Source organism: Hylobates moloch, unplaced genomic scaffold (genome assembly GCF_009828535.3).
Source record: "Hylobates moloch isolate HMO894 unplaced genomic scaffold, HMol_V3 SCAFFOLD_9, whole genome shotgun sequence".
Classification (NCBI taxonomy): domain Eukaryota; kingdom Metazoa; phylum Chordata; class Mammalia; order Primates; family Hylobatidae; genus Hylobates; species Hylobates moloch.
This window is the reverse complement of record NW_026652284.1, coordinates 82,042,655-82,058,930: the sequence shown is the minus strand read 5'-3', so window position 1 is coordinate 82,058,930 and position 16,276 is coordinate 82,042,655. Positions and strand designations below refer to the sequence as shown.

Sequence of the window (16,276 nt, the reverse complement as noted above, 5' to 3'; positions counted from 1 at the left end):
CTCGGCAGGCTGAGGTGGGAGGATGGTTTGAGCCTAGGAGGTCCGAAGCTGCAGTGAGCTATCATCATGCCACTGCATTCCAGCCTGGGAGACAGAGTGAGACCCTGTCTCAAAGCAAAAACAAAAAAGAATCACACTATCACAAAGGCACCAGTACATGAAGTGGTTCAGTGGTTTCAAACTCCATTTTCAGCAGCAAAAATGGTTTTGTTTTGCTTAGTTTGCTGAGTAAAATCTTACATGAAATCTTACATGGAACTGCTCGATTGAAAAGGCGTGGGGCTCCTGCTTTTCTCTCACACTCTCTCTGCCTGTGAAAATGCTTAAAGCACCTTGGAAGAATACTACAAAAGTATGACAATTACTGATTTAATCTATTCTTCTAGCTCTAAATGAGAAAGTACTTATGCTATTCCAGATATATAGATGTTCATTCTATTTTAAAAGTATTTCCTGAAAATATTTTCATTCTTCTCGTTTCCTGATATGTAATATCCTTCTAAGCAAGGTGCTTAGTCTAAGCAAGGTGAGAAAGTCTAAGGACAACCAGGTGCTGCCAAACTTCTGTTGTCCGTAGTCTGCTGTCAGAGAGACTTGGGTGTCTGGTTTCCTGTTAGAACACCCTACATTTTGTGATGAAATATCTGGTTTCCTTCAGAAAAGAGATTGAGCGTTAACTCTTGGAATTTTGACTGCCCTCAGTTAATTGCACCACCTTGATCAATGCAGACCTGAGTCCTCACTTTCCAGACCTGAGTCCTCCCTTTCCAACATTCCAAGAGATTGTTCCTTCAAAGAGAAAAAATAAAAAATTATATATATATATATGCCACAAGGAAGCTGATAGGGGCTCTGGTCACACCGGGGAGCTGTCTCAAGCCTGGCTGGGGCAGAGTCAGGGCTGGGCTTCTGGGTGTCCCAAAGCTCTGCATTTACCCAGAGACAAGAAAAGGACTTTTCAAGTTTAATTGAAAACAGGATGACCCTGCTAGACCTCTCATTGACATTGCTAAAAATAAAGTAGGGAAGTAGCCTGGTCTCTTCACGGTTTAATCCCATTAAATGTAGAAGGGGTGGGGACTGGAGCTAGTAAAAGACATGATTTGTCTCAGATGGCTGTCTGGGGTTGTATTTTTCTCCTCTGTGCTATACAGTCCCAGATTTTAAAGTTCTGATACAATCAGCTCTCGGTTGTTGATGCCGTGGGAAGGGAGCAAAGGGACAGGCAATCCTGCCACTGTGGCTCTGCAGGGCTGTCACCCGCTCACTCTGGGGGCCACTGGGACTCGTCACCTTGGCTCTCTGCTTACTGCTCTTGTACCACCCCTTGCATAGGCCTGACTTTGTAAATAACCCACTAATTCCCATCTGATCTGAGTGTCACGAAAGAGTCATCTGTGAGCCTCTTAAAGAAGACCCCACTTCCTCCTCAAACCCACAACACACTCAGACGTGGTGCCTCCCACCCCATTCCAGAAGCCTTGCTTGCACATATGTTCACATCAGGGACTTAGGCCTCTGTTCATTTTGTGGGGGAAGTAGTGGGAGTTGTTTGTTGTATTAACTGATTCCCATTTCTCTGTGCCAACCCCACTCCTTTAGCCTAATACTGAATAGCAAGACTCTGGAAGACTTTCCGTTGAGTGTGAGAGCTTCACATACATTCATGTGTTTGCCTGAGCATTCATTCATTTCTTCAAGGGTGTTAAGGGAATAACCCCTAGATTATTACAAAGTTGCATTTTGCATCAGCATCCCAAGAAGAAGAATTTCGTGGGCCGCAACCTTAGAGGCTGAAAGTTCCAAAGAGTGCTCTAGACCAATGGGTTTTACTTGCCACCAGGGGACCCAGAGGTAGCCTAGGCCAGGGCTTTCATAACAGCTATCAAGGCATTACTGGGATGACTATACCCATCTAAATGGGGATCATTGAAAAATAAGGTGCTTTTGGTGCCCCATATGAGACCTCCCAAGTCCTGTGCCAGAAGATTGTGAGACAGGAAATAAGAGACAGCGGCCAGGCACGGTGGCTCACGCCTGTATTTCCAGCACTTTGGGAGACTGAGGCAGGAAGCCCAGGAGTTCAAGACCAGCTTGGGCAACATAGGGAAACCTCATCTCTACAAATATGTTTTTAAAAATTAACTGGGTGTGGTGGTGCATGCCTTTGGTCCCAGCAACTCAGGAGGCTGGAACAGGAGGATTATCTGAGACCACAAGGTCAAGGCTGCCGTGAGCCATGATAGCATCACTGCACTCCAGCTTGGGCAACAGAATGAGACCTTATCTCAATAAATAAATAAATAAATAAATAGAGAGCATATCAGTCTTGTTGACAATTGTATTCCACCGCTTAGCTCATAGTAGACAATACATAATTATTAAATAATTTACAAATGACTAGTTTTCTTTTTTTAAAATTTTACTTTAGGTTCTTGGATACATGTGCAGAATGTGTTGGTTTGTTACAAAGGTACACATGTGCCATGGTGGTTTGCTGCACCTATCAACCCATCATCTAGGTTTTAAGCCCCGCATGCATTAGATATTTGTCCTAATGCTCTCCCTCCCCTTGACCCATTGTTCAGCTCCCACTTATGAGTGAGAATATGTGGTGTTTGGTTTTCTGTTCCTGTGTTAATTTGCTGAGGATGATGGCTTCCAGCTTCATCCATGTCCCTGCAAAGGACATGATCTCATTCCTTTTTATAGCTGCATAGTATTCCATGGTGTATATGTGCCATATTTTCTTTATCCAGCCTATCATCGATGGGAATTTGGGTTGATTACGTATCTTTGCTATTGTAAATAGTGCTGCAATAAACATACATGTGCATGTGTCTTTATAGTAGAATGATTTATATTCCTTTGGGTATATACCCAGTAATGGGATTGCTGGGTCAAATGGTATTTTTGGTTCTAGATCCTTGAGGAATCCACACTGTCTTCCACAATGGTTGAACTAATTTATGTTCCCACCAACAGTATAAAAGCATTCCTATTTCTCCACAGCCTCACCAGCATCTATCGTTTCTTGACTTTTTAATAATCACCATTGTGACTGGCATGAGATGGTATCTCATTGTGGTTTTTATTTGCATTTCTCTAATGATCATATGTTTTTTCATATGTTTGTAGGCTGCATAAATGTCTTCTTTTGAGAAGTGTCTGTTCATATCCTTTGCCCACTTTTGATGTTTTTTTTTTTTTCTTGTAAAGTTGTTTAAGTTCCTTGTAGATTCTGAATATTAGACCTTTGTCAGATGGGTAGATTGAAAAAAATTTTCTCCCATTCTGTAGGTTGCCTGTTCACTCTGATGATAGTTTCTTTTGCTGTGCAGAAGCTCTTTGGTTTAATTAGGTCCCATTTGTCAATTTTGGCTTTTTTTGCTTTTGGCGTTTTCATCATGAAGTCTTTGCCCATGCCTGTGTCCTGAATGGTATTGCCTAGGTTTTCTTCTAGGGTTTTTATGGTTTTGGGTTTTACATTTAAGTCTTTAATCTATCTTGAGTTAATTTTTGTATAAGGTGTAAGGAAGGGGTGCAGTTTCAGTTTTCTGCATATAGCTAGCCAGTTTTCCAGCACCATTTATTAAATAGGGAATCCTTTCCCCATTACTTGTTTTGTCAGGTTTGTCAAAGATCAGATGGTTGTAGATGTGTGGTGTTATTTCTGAGGTCTCTGTTCTCTTCCATTCGTCTATATATCTGTTTTGGTACCAGTACCATGCTCTTTTGGTTACTGTAGCCTTATAATATTGTTTGAAGTCAGGTAATGTGATGCCTCCAGCTTTGTTCTTTTCGCTTAGGATTGTCTTGGCTATACAGGCTCTTCTTTGGTTCCATATGAAATTAAATTTTTTTTTTCTGGTTCTGTGAAGAATGTCAATGGTAGTTTGATGGGAATAACATTGAATCTTTAAATTACTTTGGGCAGCATGGCCATTTTCACGATATTGATTCTTCCTATCCATGAGGATGGAGTGTTTCTCCATTTGTTTATGTTCTTTCTTATTTACTTGAGCAGTGGTTTGTAATTCTCCTTGAAGAAATCTTTCACCTCCCTTGTTAGCTGTGTTCCTGAGTATTTTATTCTCTTTGTAGCAATTGTGAATGGGAGTTCATTTATTATTTGGATCTCTGCTTGTCTATTGTTGGTGTATAGGAATGCTTGTGATTTTTCCACATTGATTTTGTATCCTGAGACTTTGCTGAAGTTGCTTATCAGCTTAAGGAGTTTTGGGGCTGAGACGATGGGGTTTTCTAAATATAGAATCATGTCATCTGCAAACAGAGAAAATTTGACTTCCTTTCTTCTTATTTGAATACGCTTTATTTCTTTCTCTTGCCCGATTGCCCTGGCCAGAACTTCCAACTATGTTGAATAGGAATGGTGAGACAAGGCATGCTTGTTTTGTGCCAGTTTTCAAAGGGAATGCCTCCAGCTTTTGCCCATTCAGTATGATATTGGCTGTGGGTTTGTCATAAATAGCTCTTATTATCCATCAATACCTAGTTTATTGAGAGTTTTTAACATGAAGGCCTTTATCAAAGGCCTTTTCTGATCTATTGAGATGATAATGTGTTTTTTGTCATTTACATGTTTCTGTTTATATGATGGATTATGTTTATTGATTTGCATATGTTGAACTAGCCTTCATCCCAGGGATGAAGCCAACTTGATCATGGTGGATAAGCTTTTTGATGTGCTGCTGGATTTGGCTTGTCAGTATTTTATTGAGGATTTTTCCATCGATGTTCTTCAAGGATATTGGCCTGAAGTTTTCTTTTTTTGTTGTGTCTCTGCCAGGTATTGGTATCAAAATGATACTAGCCTCATAAAATGAATTAGGGAGCAGTCCTTCCTTTTCAATTGTTTGGGATAGTTTCAGAAGGAATTGTACCAGCTCCCCTTTGTATCTCTGGTAGAATTTGGCTGTGAATCCATCTGGTCCTGGGCTTTTTTTGATTGGTAGGCTATTAATTACTGCCTCAATTTCAGAACTTGTTATTGGTCTATTCAGGGATTTAACTTCTTTCTGGTTTAGTCTTGGGAGGGTGTATGTGTCCAGGAATTTATACATTTCTTCTAGATTTTCCCGTTTATTTGCATAGAGATATTTATGGTATTCTCTGATGGTAGTTTATATTTCTGTGGTGTCAGTGGTGATATACCCTTTATCATTTTTTATTGTGTCTATTTGATTCTTCTCTCTTCTTTATTAGTCTAGCTAGTGGTCTATTTTGTTAATTTTTTCAAAAAACAGCTCCTGGATTCATTGATTTTTGAAGGGTTTTTGTGTCTCTGTTTCCTTCAGTTCTGCTCTAATCTTAGTTATTTCTTGTCTTCTGCTAGCTTTTGGATTTGTTTGCTCTTGCTTCCCTAGCTCTTTTAATTGTGATGTTAGAGTGGCGATTTGAGATCCTTTTAGCTTTCTGATGTGAGCATTTAGTGCTATAAATTTCCCTCTTAACACTGCTTTAGCTGTCTCCCAGAGATTCTGGTATGTTGCAAATGACTAGTTTTCAATTCTCTGAACACCACTGACTGCAAATAAGGAAGGGAGGAGAGGTAAATTTGGGAAGTGAATGTGAATAGGAAAATCAAATTTAATGTTACTTCCATCTTTTGTTGCTCATTGGAGAAATACAGATCCCTAAACACTGTAAGGCCTCAGTGGTCTTTCCCTGCTTGCTCTAGAGCCACATCATGTACCGAACGCCCCATACTCTGTTGACCTCCTTGCCATGCTCCCACTCTGGGTTTCCACATGGTGTTTCGCTTGCGCCTGATTTATTTAAGCCCTATGCTTTCTTCACATCTTTGTGCAATCATCAGTCCTCAGAGAAGCCTACCGTAACCCTCCTGGCAAAACCTAATTCTCCCACTGTATCATCACAGAAGCCATGCACTCTTCTTTCTAGCACTTGTCTCAACAATGGTTTTACATGTATTTCTTTATTTTACTAATGTCTGCCTTATTTCACAGCAAAAACCATGAGGGAAAGGATTAGGTCAATGTCAATACCTGGTACACAGTAGTTGCTTATACATATTTGATGAATGACTGAGTGAGTGGATGGATGAAGAGGCAGTCACCTAAGAGCAGGGATTTCCATGACCTGGGGTCTATGGATCAGCTTCTAAATACCCAAACCTCTGAGATCATCTGCAGTGGTGGGTGGGTTTGCATGGTTTCTAAGGGAAAAGCTCAAATCTTTTGACAGATTAAAAATCTTTAAGGGGTTTCACATGAATATGTTTAATTATGTGAAGAGAGAGAGGAGAAAAAGAAAAGAGGAAACTGAACAAAAACATATAAAAGGATAAAGGGGAACTTTATAAATTGGAGCAGTGCAGAAGAAAGGTGAGAGAGGGGAAAGAATGAGAGGGCAACTGGGGGACAGTTATTCCTGAATAAATTCTTTAAACTAAGTGAGGTTGACTGTGTTCAAGACCCTATGTTAGGTACTATCAGGGATTCAAAAAATAGCCAGATGTGACTGCTACCCTCACATCTAAAAGGAGAACATCCTGGGTATGCATTCAAGGTAAGTGGAAGGAAGTGATACAAGAAAGGTTGGGATGGAGCCCTTTGCTAGTACAGAGGGAGGGAGATTGCACATAGCAATAGAAGAAGGGAAGATGATGGAAGGCTTCCTGGAGGAGGGTAACATTTCGATCTGCTCTTAACACATGGGTAAGAGTCCAAGGAGGAGGGGAGATGGGGTAGGTGAGCATTCAGGTGAGAGAAGAATATAAACAAAGCTGCTGGTCCAGGACACCAAGGAGCGTATCATACTGTCAGACTCTTGACAACAGCCTTTGTGGAGCATCTGAGCTGGGAGACACCTCCTATGGCCAGTCCAGGCACAAAGCCAGTGGCATCTAGAAGGACCACGTGAGACAAACTTACTGAGGCCAGAACAGACTTGGAGAAGGAACAATCCAGCCCCAAAGATTGATAATGAATAAATACACAGCCCCCTTAAAACTTCTGGCAAAAATAAACTTATCCCTTGTCTATAAGTGCTCTTCCCCGCAACACCTCTGCGACTCCTGAAACAGCTCCAAGTGCTCTCCTTTAAAGAGGTTGTACTAATGTGATCTGCAAGGACGCCAATTTCTAGATGTTGTGTTAGTGTTGTCCTAAGATTCCTGGGCTTATGAATTCACCAAATATTTAGATCATATGAGCTTGAAATGTATGTGAGGGGTGTGGATGTTTTCACAGTTGGTGCCGATTCCATTTTGACTAGGTCAAGATTTACGAAAAGCTTCCACTGTGGGAGCAAAGCAAGCTGGGGAGAGGTTGCTAGACCTCAAGACTTTTGCTGGTGTGAAAAGACACCTGCTGTCTACTGTTACAAAATATTCACCTGGGCCTGTTAAATCTCAGGGCCTCTCTTCTCCCATTTGCAAAAAACAGCTCCATCTCTCTGGCCTTTCCTGGCTCCCCCAAGAACTTAGGTGTCCCTGACAGTGAGGCACATGGCACTACAGCCCCAGCACAGTTGGTGGAGTAGACCTGGGCTGGGATGACAGCAGGCAGGGGACCATGAGGAGGAGGGCAGACGATGGCTCCCCTCTTGTCTCCAGAGCACACTTCAGTGAGCATTTCTTGGGAATGAAATGGCTCAGCTTACCCCAGGGACACCCATAATCCTAGACAGCGCCCTAACTTTGCGCTTTACCTCCCAGACCAAGTCGCTGCAGAGTCAGCTATGGAGTTCAGTAAGCACGTTGGGTGGGTTTGAGACAGACTCAGGGAGCCTGTCCAGAGGCGTCCCTGAGGGACAGGATCAGCCTAAGGGCCAGCACCCTGGGTGAGTCTGTTTTCATTCTTATTTTGACTGAGATTAGAGTACTTAACCCTACTTTATCCAGAACATGTTAGGAACTTCTGGCAGGGTTGGTCCTGAGCAAGACTGTAAAGCAGCTCAGTTGAACCTTCAGTGTCTTTTTCTGCTCTTACCTTTCCCATTTGGAGGCGACTCCCCTCAGCTGCTTTCCTTTCTCTGTCCTCTCCACCTGCCTTGCTGCCCCTACAGCTCCAGAACTTGCTGAAATTTTCTGCATACTCCCTGGCAAAATCTATTCTTTCTAAAACTTATCCCCGGTGCCAAGATGCCCAAAGTGACTCTGATTAGCAAAATCATGATCTGGGGATAAAAACAATGACTTTTCATTCCTCTTCCCAAATAAAAACTACCTTTGACCACAGAGGCCTTTGGTCCCTTACTGAGTCCCATGTGGAGGTCACAGGCAGGGGGGTGATAGTTTCAGTAGTGCTTACAAAACTCCACAGAATCCTCTTTCGCCCATCAGATCTCATAGCTGTACCCAGTTTGGCTCCTGAGGTTGCATAATAATTCAGAGCTCTGATGGCAGGTGGTTTCCATCTCAGGACTACCTGGCAGCTTGCTGAGAAGGAACGTGAGACCATTGTCACACACAGGGAGAAAAGCGCTGGAATGGACTGGAAGCCTGCCTGGGGGAACATGTGGCACGCACTTACAGAGTGTCACATGTCTGTCATCCTTGAGGGGTCATTGTGGACTCTCAAGGGTCCATGAGAGGCATCCACTTGCCTCTCTAGCCTGAGGAATGTCATCTGCAGCCTTGCTCCTCAAAGTGGGGACCTTGCTTCTCAAAGCAGGGTGTTCAGAACAGCATCATCAGCATCACACCGGAGCTCATTAAAAATACAGACTCTCAGCCCCACCCCTTCGCCCCACACTACCCAATCAGATTCTGCATTTTAACAAGATTCCCAGAGGATTTGTATGCACATGAACAATGGAGACGGCTAGGAGAGGTGGCACATGTCTGTAATCCCAGCACTTCGGGAGGCCGAGGTAGGAGAAGCTTGAGCCCAGGAGTTCGAGACCAGCTCAGGCAACATAATGAGACCTTGTCTATACAAAAAAAAGCCCTTTGTGGTGGGGAGTACCTCTAGTCTCAGCTGCTCAGGAGGCTGAGGTGGGAGGATTGCTTGAGCCTGTGAAATGTAGCCTGCAGTGAGCCATAAGCGTGCCACTACACTCCAGTCTGGGTGACAGAATCAGACCCTGCCTCAAAAAACAAACAAAAAGCATTGGAGACACAGGGGTCTACTGGGTCTTCCTGCTGGTTGTCCCTCCTGAAGGTCCTCACTGGAGCAGAACAAGCTTTGCGGGCCCGGCTTCTTCTACCTGTGCCTCCACATCTTATACCAATCAATAGGGGTAGGACTAGGTCCAATGCGGATGGGGACATTCCCTTCAACCCGCATTTGGGAGGTTTAATGATAGGCCTATTGTGTGCCTGCCGTTTCTCTGTCTTACCACCATGTCGCCTCTCTCCCCAGGCAATCTATAAGATGGTTTCCTCCGTAATGAAAATGCCTGAAGATGAGTCAACCCCAGAGAAAAGAACAGAAAAGATCTTCCGCCAGATGGACACCAATAGAGACGGTAGGAGGCGGGGGCTGCACTACTTTACTCAGATGGGGGCTGCTGGAAGGACTGGGGAGTCCAGACTGGGAAGTGCCACTTGGGGCCCTTCCTGTGAGCGGCTCATCCTCCAAGCCTCCCGGGTGGGTAGGAGGGGAGAGGACCAGGTGGCCAGAGGAGAGCTGAGCCCAGAATTGGGGGAAATGCCTTATTTCTAGTTTTTTCTATCCTCCTTGTAGGTCAACTTCTACCTCCAAGAGAACAGAATGGATCTTGTGGGGCAAGAATGAAAGGAACCAAGAAACCATTGTTAGCACAGACCCATCCTCAGGACAGGCCTAGGCTACAGCAGGCTGGGTCCCTGCGGTCCAGTTCATCAAAATGGGGAGAGGGTTGTTATTCTGTGATTCTACCCAGATGCTGACAGCTTTCACTCCAGCCTGCCAAAGGGATTTTGTTGGGGTCTCCTGTGCATGCACTGAGATGTGTTTCCCAGAGACAGTGGGCTCCTACAGTCAGTAGGGTACCCAGGGTAGTGGTGAGGGAGTAAGGTGCCCAGCAGGTTCCCACCCTGATGGTGCCACCCACAATTCAAACCCAACAAAGTGAAAAAGAAGGTTGCATTTCCAACTTAAGAACAGAAGGATTTTAGATCTTAAATTGCCAGATAGAATACAGAAGGCCCAATTATTCTGGAATTTCAGATAAACAGCAAACAATTGTTAGGATTAGTACGCCAGACTAAAAAAGTCACTTGCTGTTTATCTGAAATTCAAAGTTATCGGGGCATCCTGTATTTAACTTGCCAGATCTGGCAACCCTATTTAAATGTTACACTTGAGTTTAAAGTGCTCAGCTCAGGGCCCTGCTCTGTAGCTCTTGCTGTTATTTTCAGCTCACCCGATCTGTTCAGAGGCCCCGGCAATTCTTGTCAACCATGTGCACAGGCACTTCGGTTCCCCACCTAGCTGATCTATAGAACAACAGAAGGCTTGGCAGTACAGAGAGCCTCTGTCTCCTTTTATCCCCCGCCCAGGTACAGCTGCCTGAGAATCTGAGTTTGTGTGGTACGGGCCAATCTGCTTGCTTTGTTTCCTCCACAAAGGTGCCATTCCATTTGGAAACATCCTATGTCCCCTTATTTGCTTTGATTCACAATGAATAGTTGTGACTAAACAAGCACGGGATTATTTTAATAGTTAATTAACTTGCTGATGTTAAACTGCAGGTTTTACTGGTACTCAAGGGAGCACAATGGGTTTGTGCTGTGCTCTAGGTCCAGACAGCTCTTTAGGATAGGGCTGAAGGATGGGAGAAGACCAGATGTCACAGGATAAGGCCCTAAAGCCCTAACTATGTGTTGATCATAGGCAATGAATTAGGGTCTTTCCACTGGGACTCTGCCGCTATGGGATCGCAGACCCCTGGTTGAGTTAGCATTCTCAGAGCACAACTCACTGCTAAAGACCTGTGCCTTTCTAAGGGAAAACCTCATGTTTAAAATTAAATTAAATTTTCAAAGGTTAGGGTTGGGGGAGGGGGGTGGGACCTGTAGAAGGAAGGAGGAAGAGGGGCTGTAAGTTCACAGCTGTCAGAGGAATCTTAGCCCAACCAGGAGACTGGGTACTTCAGCTCAGTGCTTGGCTGCTGGACCCCAGGATTGAGGCCACCTGCACCCCTCCCTGCCGAGAGCACAGCAGTCCTCACCTAGAGTCTCCTACCCTTAGATTTAGCTTGCCTGATGCTCTTGGAATCTAACTTCTGGCCTCCGATTTGAAGAGAAAAATCTGGGCCCACAGGCAAGTTCTCCTAGGAGCCAACTCTGAATCATGCAGACAGTTAACTGAAGAAAGCCAGACGTCATGCCGAGCTCCAGGTCTGCCCCTGCTACCTCCAGCTGGTGCCTCCCAGAGCCGACATCTGAGAGATTGCAAAGTGTTCGGAGACCACGCCTGTCTCCCTTCCCTCATGCTTTGCCAAGCTGGAGGAAGTCATCACCATTGTAACTACTATGTGGGCAGGGCAGGGCTCATAAAAAATGGCCAGAACACAAAGCTTGGAGGGGATCAGCTCTACAAATTAAAAATAAATTAATAAATATGTCCCTATCTTTTTCCTTCATGGAGACAAAGCGGGTTTCATTAAACAAGAACTAGGTTCTGGCGGGGAGGGAGTTGTGGCTGAGGAGAAGATATGTTTGTTGGTGTTTCTGTTGGTGGAGGCCCCCTCCTGTCGGGTTTGGAGTAAGTTGAAAAATAAAAGAGGACAGAGGTCAAAAGATAGAGAGACACTGGAGGCTATGGCTTAGCGTGAGAGTCCAAGGGCATGCTGAAAAATCCACAGGCGTGCAGAGCCGGCCAGGCCGGGTGCTGCCCTTGGAGGAGCAGATGGAAATAAATCCTCTCTGGGGCAGCTCCTTTCAAGAGAAAAAGGGAGGGCAAAGCTGGGTGAAGGTGCCTGGCAATGCCTCCCAAATTTACCAATCGAGCGTGTCACTTCACTCCCAGGGGCGGGGTAGACAAAGAGGAAGGGTCCTTCTGGAAACACCAGGAATGGGGAAAGCCTTGCAGTCCCCCAACTCCTACCCCACCCCCTCCCCTCCTCTCCACAAGTGACAGAAGGGCCTTCCCGAAAGAGAATTCTGTATGTGCTTCAGTGTAAGCAGAAAGGAAAGGTCACTGGGATCAGAGTGGGAGCCCAGGCTGCTGAGCCTCCCTCCTCCAGCACATCAGGGTAGCAGGAGAGCACCCTAACTGAGAGGCAGAAACCCATGGGTTACCCTCTGCCGTGAACATACCCTGCTCTTCCCCTGACCTCAGATGGAGGCACAGCTGTCTTCCCGTGGTGTATGAACACTTATGTCCGTGGCTTCTTCCCCAAGATAGGATGGGCTCTTGCAGCAAACCTAAGAACACAGAGTGGCCTGAAGAACACGAAGGGGCTCAGAAGGCTCCAGAGAACATTATGGGAACCAACGGGGTGCTGCCAGGGCCCAGCTCGTTCTCATAAAGGCAGGAAGGCCACTTATTTTACAAATGCTGAGTGAGCCTCTCCAGGGTGTCTGGAGCCAGGAGGTCAGGGATCAAGTCAGCATCATCCGCCACCCTCTCCCCAGCCCCGGGCCCAGGGCCGGGCACACAGTGGGCTCTTAGGCAGCGGTGTTTGATTGCCACATGTACTGTCCTAAGTGCTGGCAATGCCATGGTGAACGAGGCAGCAGTGTTCCTGGAGATTCCGCTGGGCTCTTCCCCGGGACAGGTGAGTGCTGTGTGTCACAGTGGCAGTGAGGCTGCAGGCAGAAAGTGAACCGACACTGCCCAGCACGCAGTAGTGGGAAGGGTGTAAGCTCATGCAGCTGCCACCAGCCACCACTCACCCATCCTCTTGCTTCCTAGGAAAACTCTCCCTGGAAGAGTTCATCCGAGGAGCCAAAAGCGACCCGTCCATCGTGCGCCTCCTGCAGTGCGACCCGAGCAGTGCTGGCCAGTTCTGAGCCCTGCACCCACCAATCGAATTGTAGAGCTGCTTGTGTTCCCTTTTGATTCTTCTTTTTAACATTTTTTTTTTTTTTTTGCCAAACAATATCAATGGTGATGCCGTCCCCTGTGCGGTCTGATGCGCCTTCCTCCGTGACGCCTTCAGCTTCTTTTCTCGTGGATGCTTCGTGGGAATGCCCAGAGCCCCAGTGTGCTTGTGGAGAGCATGGACAGACTTCGTGGTGTTCATTGTTTGACGATTTTTAATCGTTACTATTATTTTTTCTTTTGATTCTAATGTCTCTGTTCTAAAACCTAAGACTCGGGGGTGGGGGCAAAAGAAGGGAAACCCATCCAGTCCTGTGATTCTATTGCAAGCTTCAAGGGGCTTTTGTTTGAAAGATAAAACTCCCCACCTGGGTCTGTTGTCACACATGCCATAGGGGTGATGGATGGCACCGGATGCTGGATTCCCCAAGAACAAGTTACCCTCTGGGGTGAGGCTATTCCAGGGAGCTGGGACATTTCCCCATGGGGGCCCACTCCCCCCTCTTCCCCAGCAGGCTGTAGTTTCTAAGCTGTGAACATTTCAAGGTAAATTAATAGAGGAGAGGAATAAGATGGCTCAGCTATTTTTTCACAGGTTTACACTAGTTGAGCTAATATGCGTGTCTTTGGAAATTAAACACAAATGGTAACATATTCCAAAACCAGACCCATCTTGTTGCCTATTGTGATAAAATAAAACGACGGCTGTATATAACATATTGGGTAATGCAGACCAAATTAAGTGTTTTGCCTTGTTTAAATGAAATGCATGTTTAGTGAGCACTAATACAATCTTATTCCAGAAGACTGTTTTTAGTAGCTTATTGTGAAGTAAGACAACTATAATGAATGTCTGTCTTGTTTTGAAGTCATATCTGTCTTTGCACAAATGTACCAATCAACAAGTATATTTTATATATTCCATAAAAATACAAAGTAACCCTGACTAGGGCCCAACTTTAATTTTGAATGCGTTTCCAGGGTGGCCATGCCTAGAGGGCAGATGCAGAGCAGGTGGTAGTGGGACGGGACAGGTGGAGCACAGGAATGTTAACATGTATGACAGGGGACCAGTGGGGTGATTTGCCTCTCAGGCCCAGCAGCCCATTGACAGCATTAGACTGGCGGCATGGTGCTTTTCTGAGCAGATCAATACTCTGCAGACTCAAAAAAAAATCGCATACATTCTTGGAACTTCCCAGTGGTTTAATCGATGTGCATGGTTAGGGAGCCAGGTCTGGAATATTCAGTTTCCCTGCCCCCGTTAAAGAATCAAAGAGGTTGGGCAGTCATCAAATTCATCATAAAGACATGGGCAAGTGTATCTGTGCTTTCCAAGGCCCCCCGACGGAGAATCCAAAAGTATTTTCCATTGCTGTGCTCTTTGAATGCAGACTTCTATTTCCAGAAGTGCCAGCACAAGTCTGGGTTGCTGTTTGGTCTGGTGACCTCAGACACACTGATTTGAATTGAAAGCTAAGAGTAAAAATTTGCTGGTTACAGGTAAGTCATACTCTGCAAGTAGTTGGCAAAGGGAGGCCCAAATACTCAAGGTTGTTGATGGGGAATTTGCCCCTAAGAGAAGGCAGAGAGGTCCCTAGTGGGTATATTTGCCGCCAAGCCACTTGCCAAAGAACAGGAACCACAGAAAGAGAGACATCATAACCAGGAGAAAAATGTGGCTAGACATGCTAACCTCCAGGTTTTTATATATGACTTGAGTCTGCTGTAATTGGTAGCAGAAATCCAAATTTGTATGGTAGACCAAAAAGAACCAAATCTGTAAGGTGAAATTTTGAGACCTGGACTATGTAAAAATAATCCTAGTCTTCCCCTTGGGGTCAGTTCCTCACAGTGGTTCTGTACCAAGACTTGCCAAATTCCTCCATGGCCAAGTGTTAAAATCTGTGTTTGAAAAATAGCAAATTAACCTAAGACACAGAAGGCAGACTGGGTGAGGAGACCCAGCGTGCCCTATTGGCAGTGCTCAGGAGCTGCATCCCACTTTTCCCTGCTCTGAATCGAAGTCCTAATTCCTTCCTTTAATTCTCCTTTGGTAGGTGGAATCAGTTAATGTTTTGAGAAACCTGCCTGGGCTCTGCCCTTGGTCATGACGTCTGGCTGAGCCAGTCCCACTCTGTTCCTTGGAACCTAGAGCTGGAGTGAGGAGTAGAGGTCTCCAGCTATTCCAGAAAGAAAAGTGAGCCACATGCAGGCTGATGAACGCTGACACTTCCAGAATGTATGGAAACAGTCCCTGTCCTGGCCTGCCACTGACCCTGTCTGTATTTTCTCAGAGGTTGTTTTTCTCCTTCTCCTTCCCAGGAAGGTCTTTGTATGTCGAATCCAATGCACTCAAGTTTGGCCAAGGGACGCCACAGCACCCAGAAGGCTGCATGCCTCAAGATTTATGTCACTCCTCTGCTGGGCTGTTCATTGTCATTGCTGTGTTCTGGGACCTTTGGAAATAAAACCTGTTCTGTCCCAAATAAAACCAGCCTGTGATGTTCAAGGGACTGGAATAAAGTGGCTTACGACCTGAAAGATTCTACAGAGTGCTCGACCGTTCATACATCGTTCAGAGTGGGAGGGGGGCTGGAGGTGCTGTCCCATCCCATCGGTATGCCCACAGTGGATTTAATAATATATAATTTATAGATTATAGCCTATGGAGTGGCCCGTATATCAGTTGACTGTGTAGCTCTCGCCTGGCATTAAAGCATATTTTTGGTTTAACGTGATTGTCTGGAACATGAGATTTTCATGCCTAAACTGCTGCCCCAGCTGAATCTGTGCCTTACTGAGGCTCTAGCTTCTGATACTGGCCTCCTGGATATTCTTCCTGCCTAGAGCGACACAAGGAACCAAGGTTTGTGAGTGGAGGATGAGAGAGACTGCTGACCCCAAAGTTCTATCCGAAGGCATCCTTGGTTTGCATATGGGCTTCCTTACATCCCTCCTTCCATGGTCTCCACTTTCTTCCCATCTCCTCCCCTTCCTCAAACTAGAGTCCAAAAGTTAGGAAGAATAAAAAGAGAAACGGAGGCAACCTGCCCTTCAATGGGATCTAGGTAAGCTTCAGGAAATAAATAACCTCTTCACCCCTCTCAACCTGAGAAGATTCAGTGAAAAAGATGACATGAGGCAGAGCCTATACTCTGAAAGCCAGTTTCAATCACGATGTTGGCTGTTGTTGCTGTCATTGGCCTTGCCTCCAGCACAGGAGGCCGTTAATGTAGAGAAAAGGAGCTGCCAACTTGCTAACTTGAGTGTTAGCTATGGGAGAGCTTCACGGGCCAACTAGACCTTGTGTTGGG

General features: G+C 45.4%; 1 protein-coding gene across 8 annotated transcripts in view; it reads left to right on the top strand.

Annotated features, from left to right (window-relative positions):
* NCALD (neurocalcin delta) overlaps positions 1 to 15,503 on the top strand; it is a 447,618-nt gene extending 432,115 nt beyond the window's left edge. For 4 of the 8 annotated variants that reach the window (XM_058444301.1, XM_058444297.1, XM_058444299.1 and 1 more), the window contains 2 exons: positions 9,351 to 9,456; positions 13,078 to 15,503. In XM_058444301.1, the coding sequence (XP_058300284.1) occupies positions 9,351 to 9,456; positions 13,078 to 13,178 (207 nt within the window). In that variant the 3' untranslated portion in view covers positions 13,179 to 15,503. Of the gene's footprint in view, positions 1 to 9,350; positions 9,457 to 12,830 lie in introns of all 8 variants that reach the window. The other 4 variants (XM_032760151.2, XM_032760154.2, XM_032760150.2 and 1 more) reach the window with 1 other exon arrangement.
* The last annotated feature ends 773 nt before the right edge of the window (positions 15,504 to 16,276 follow it).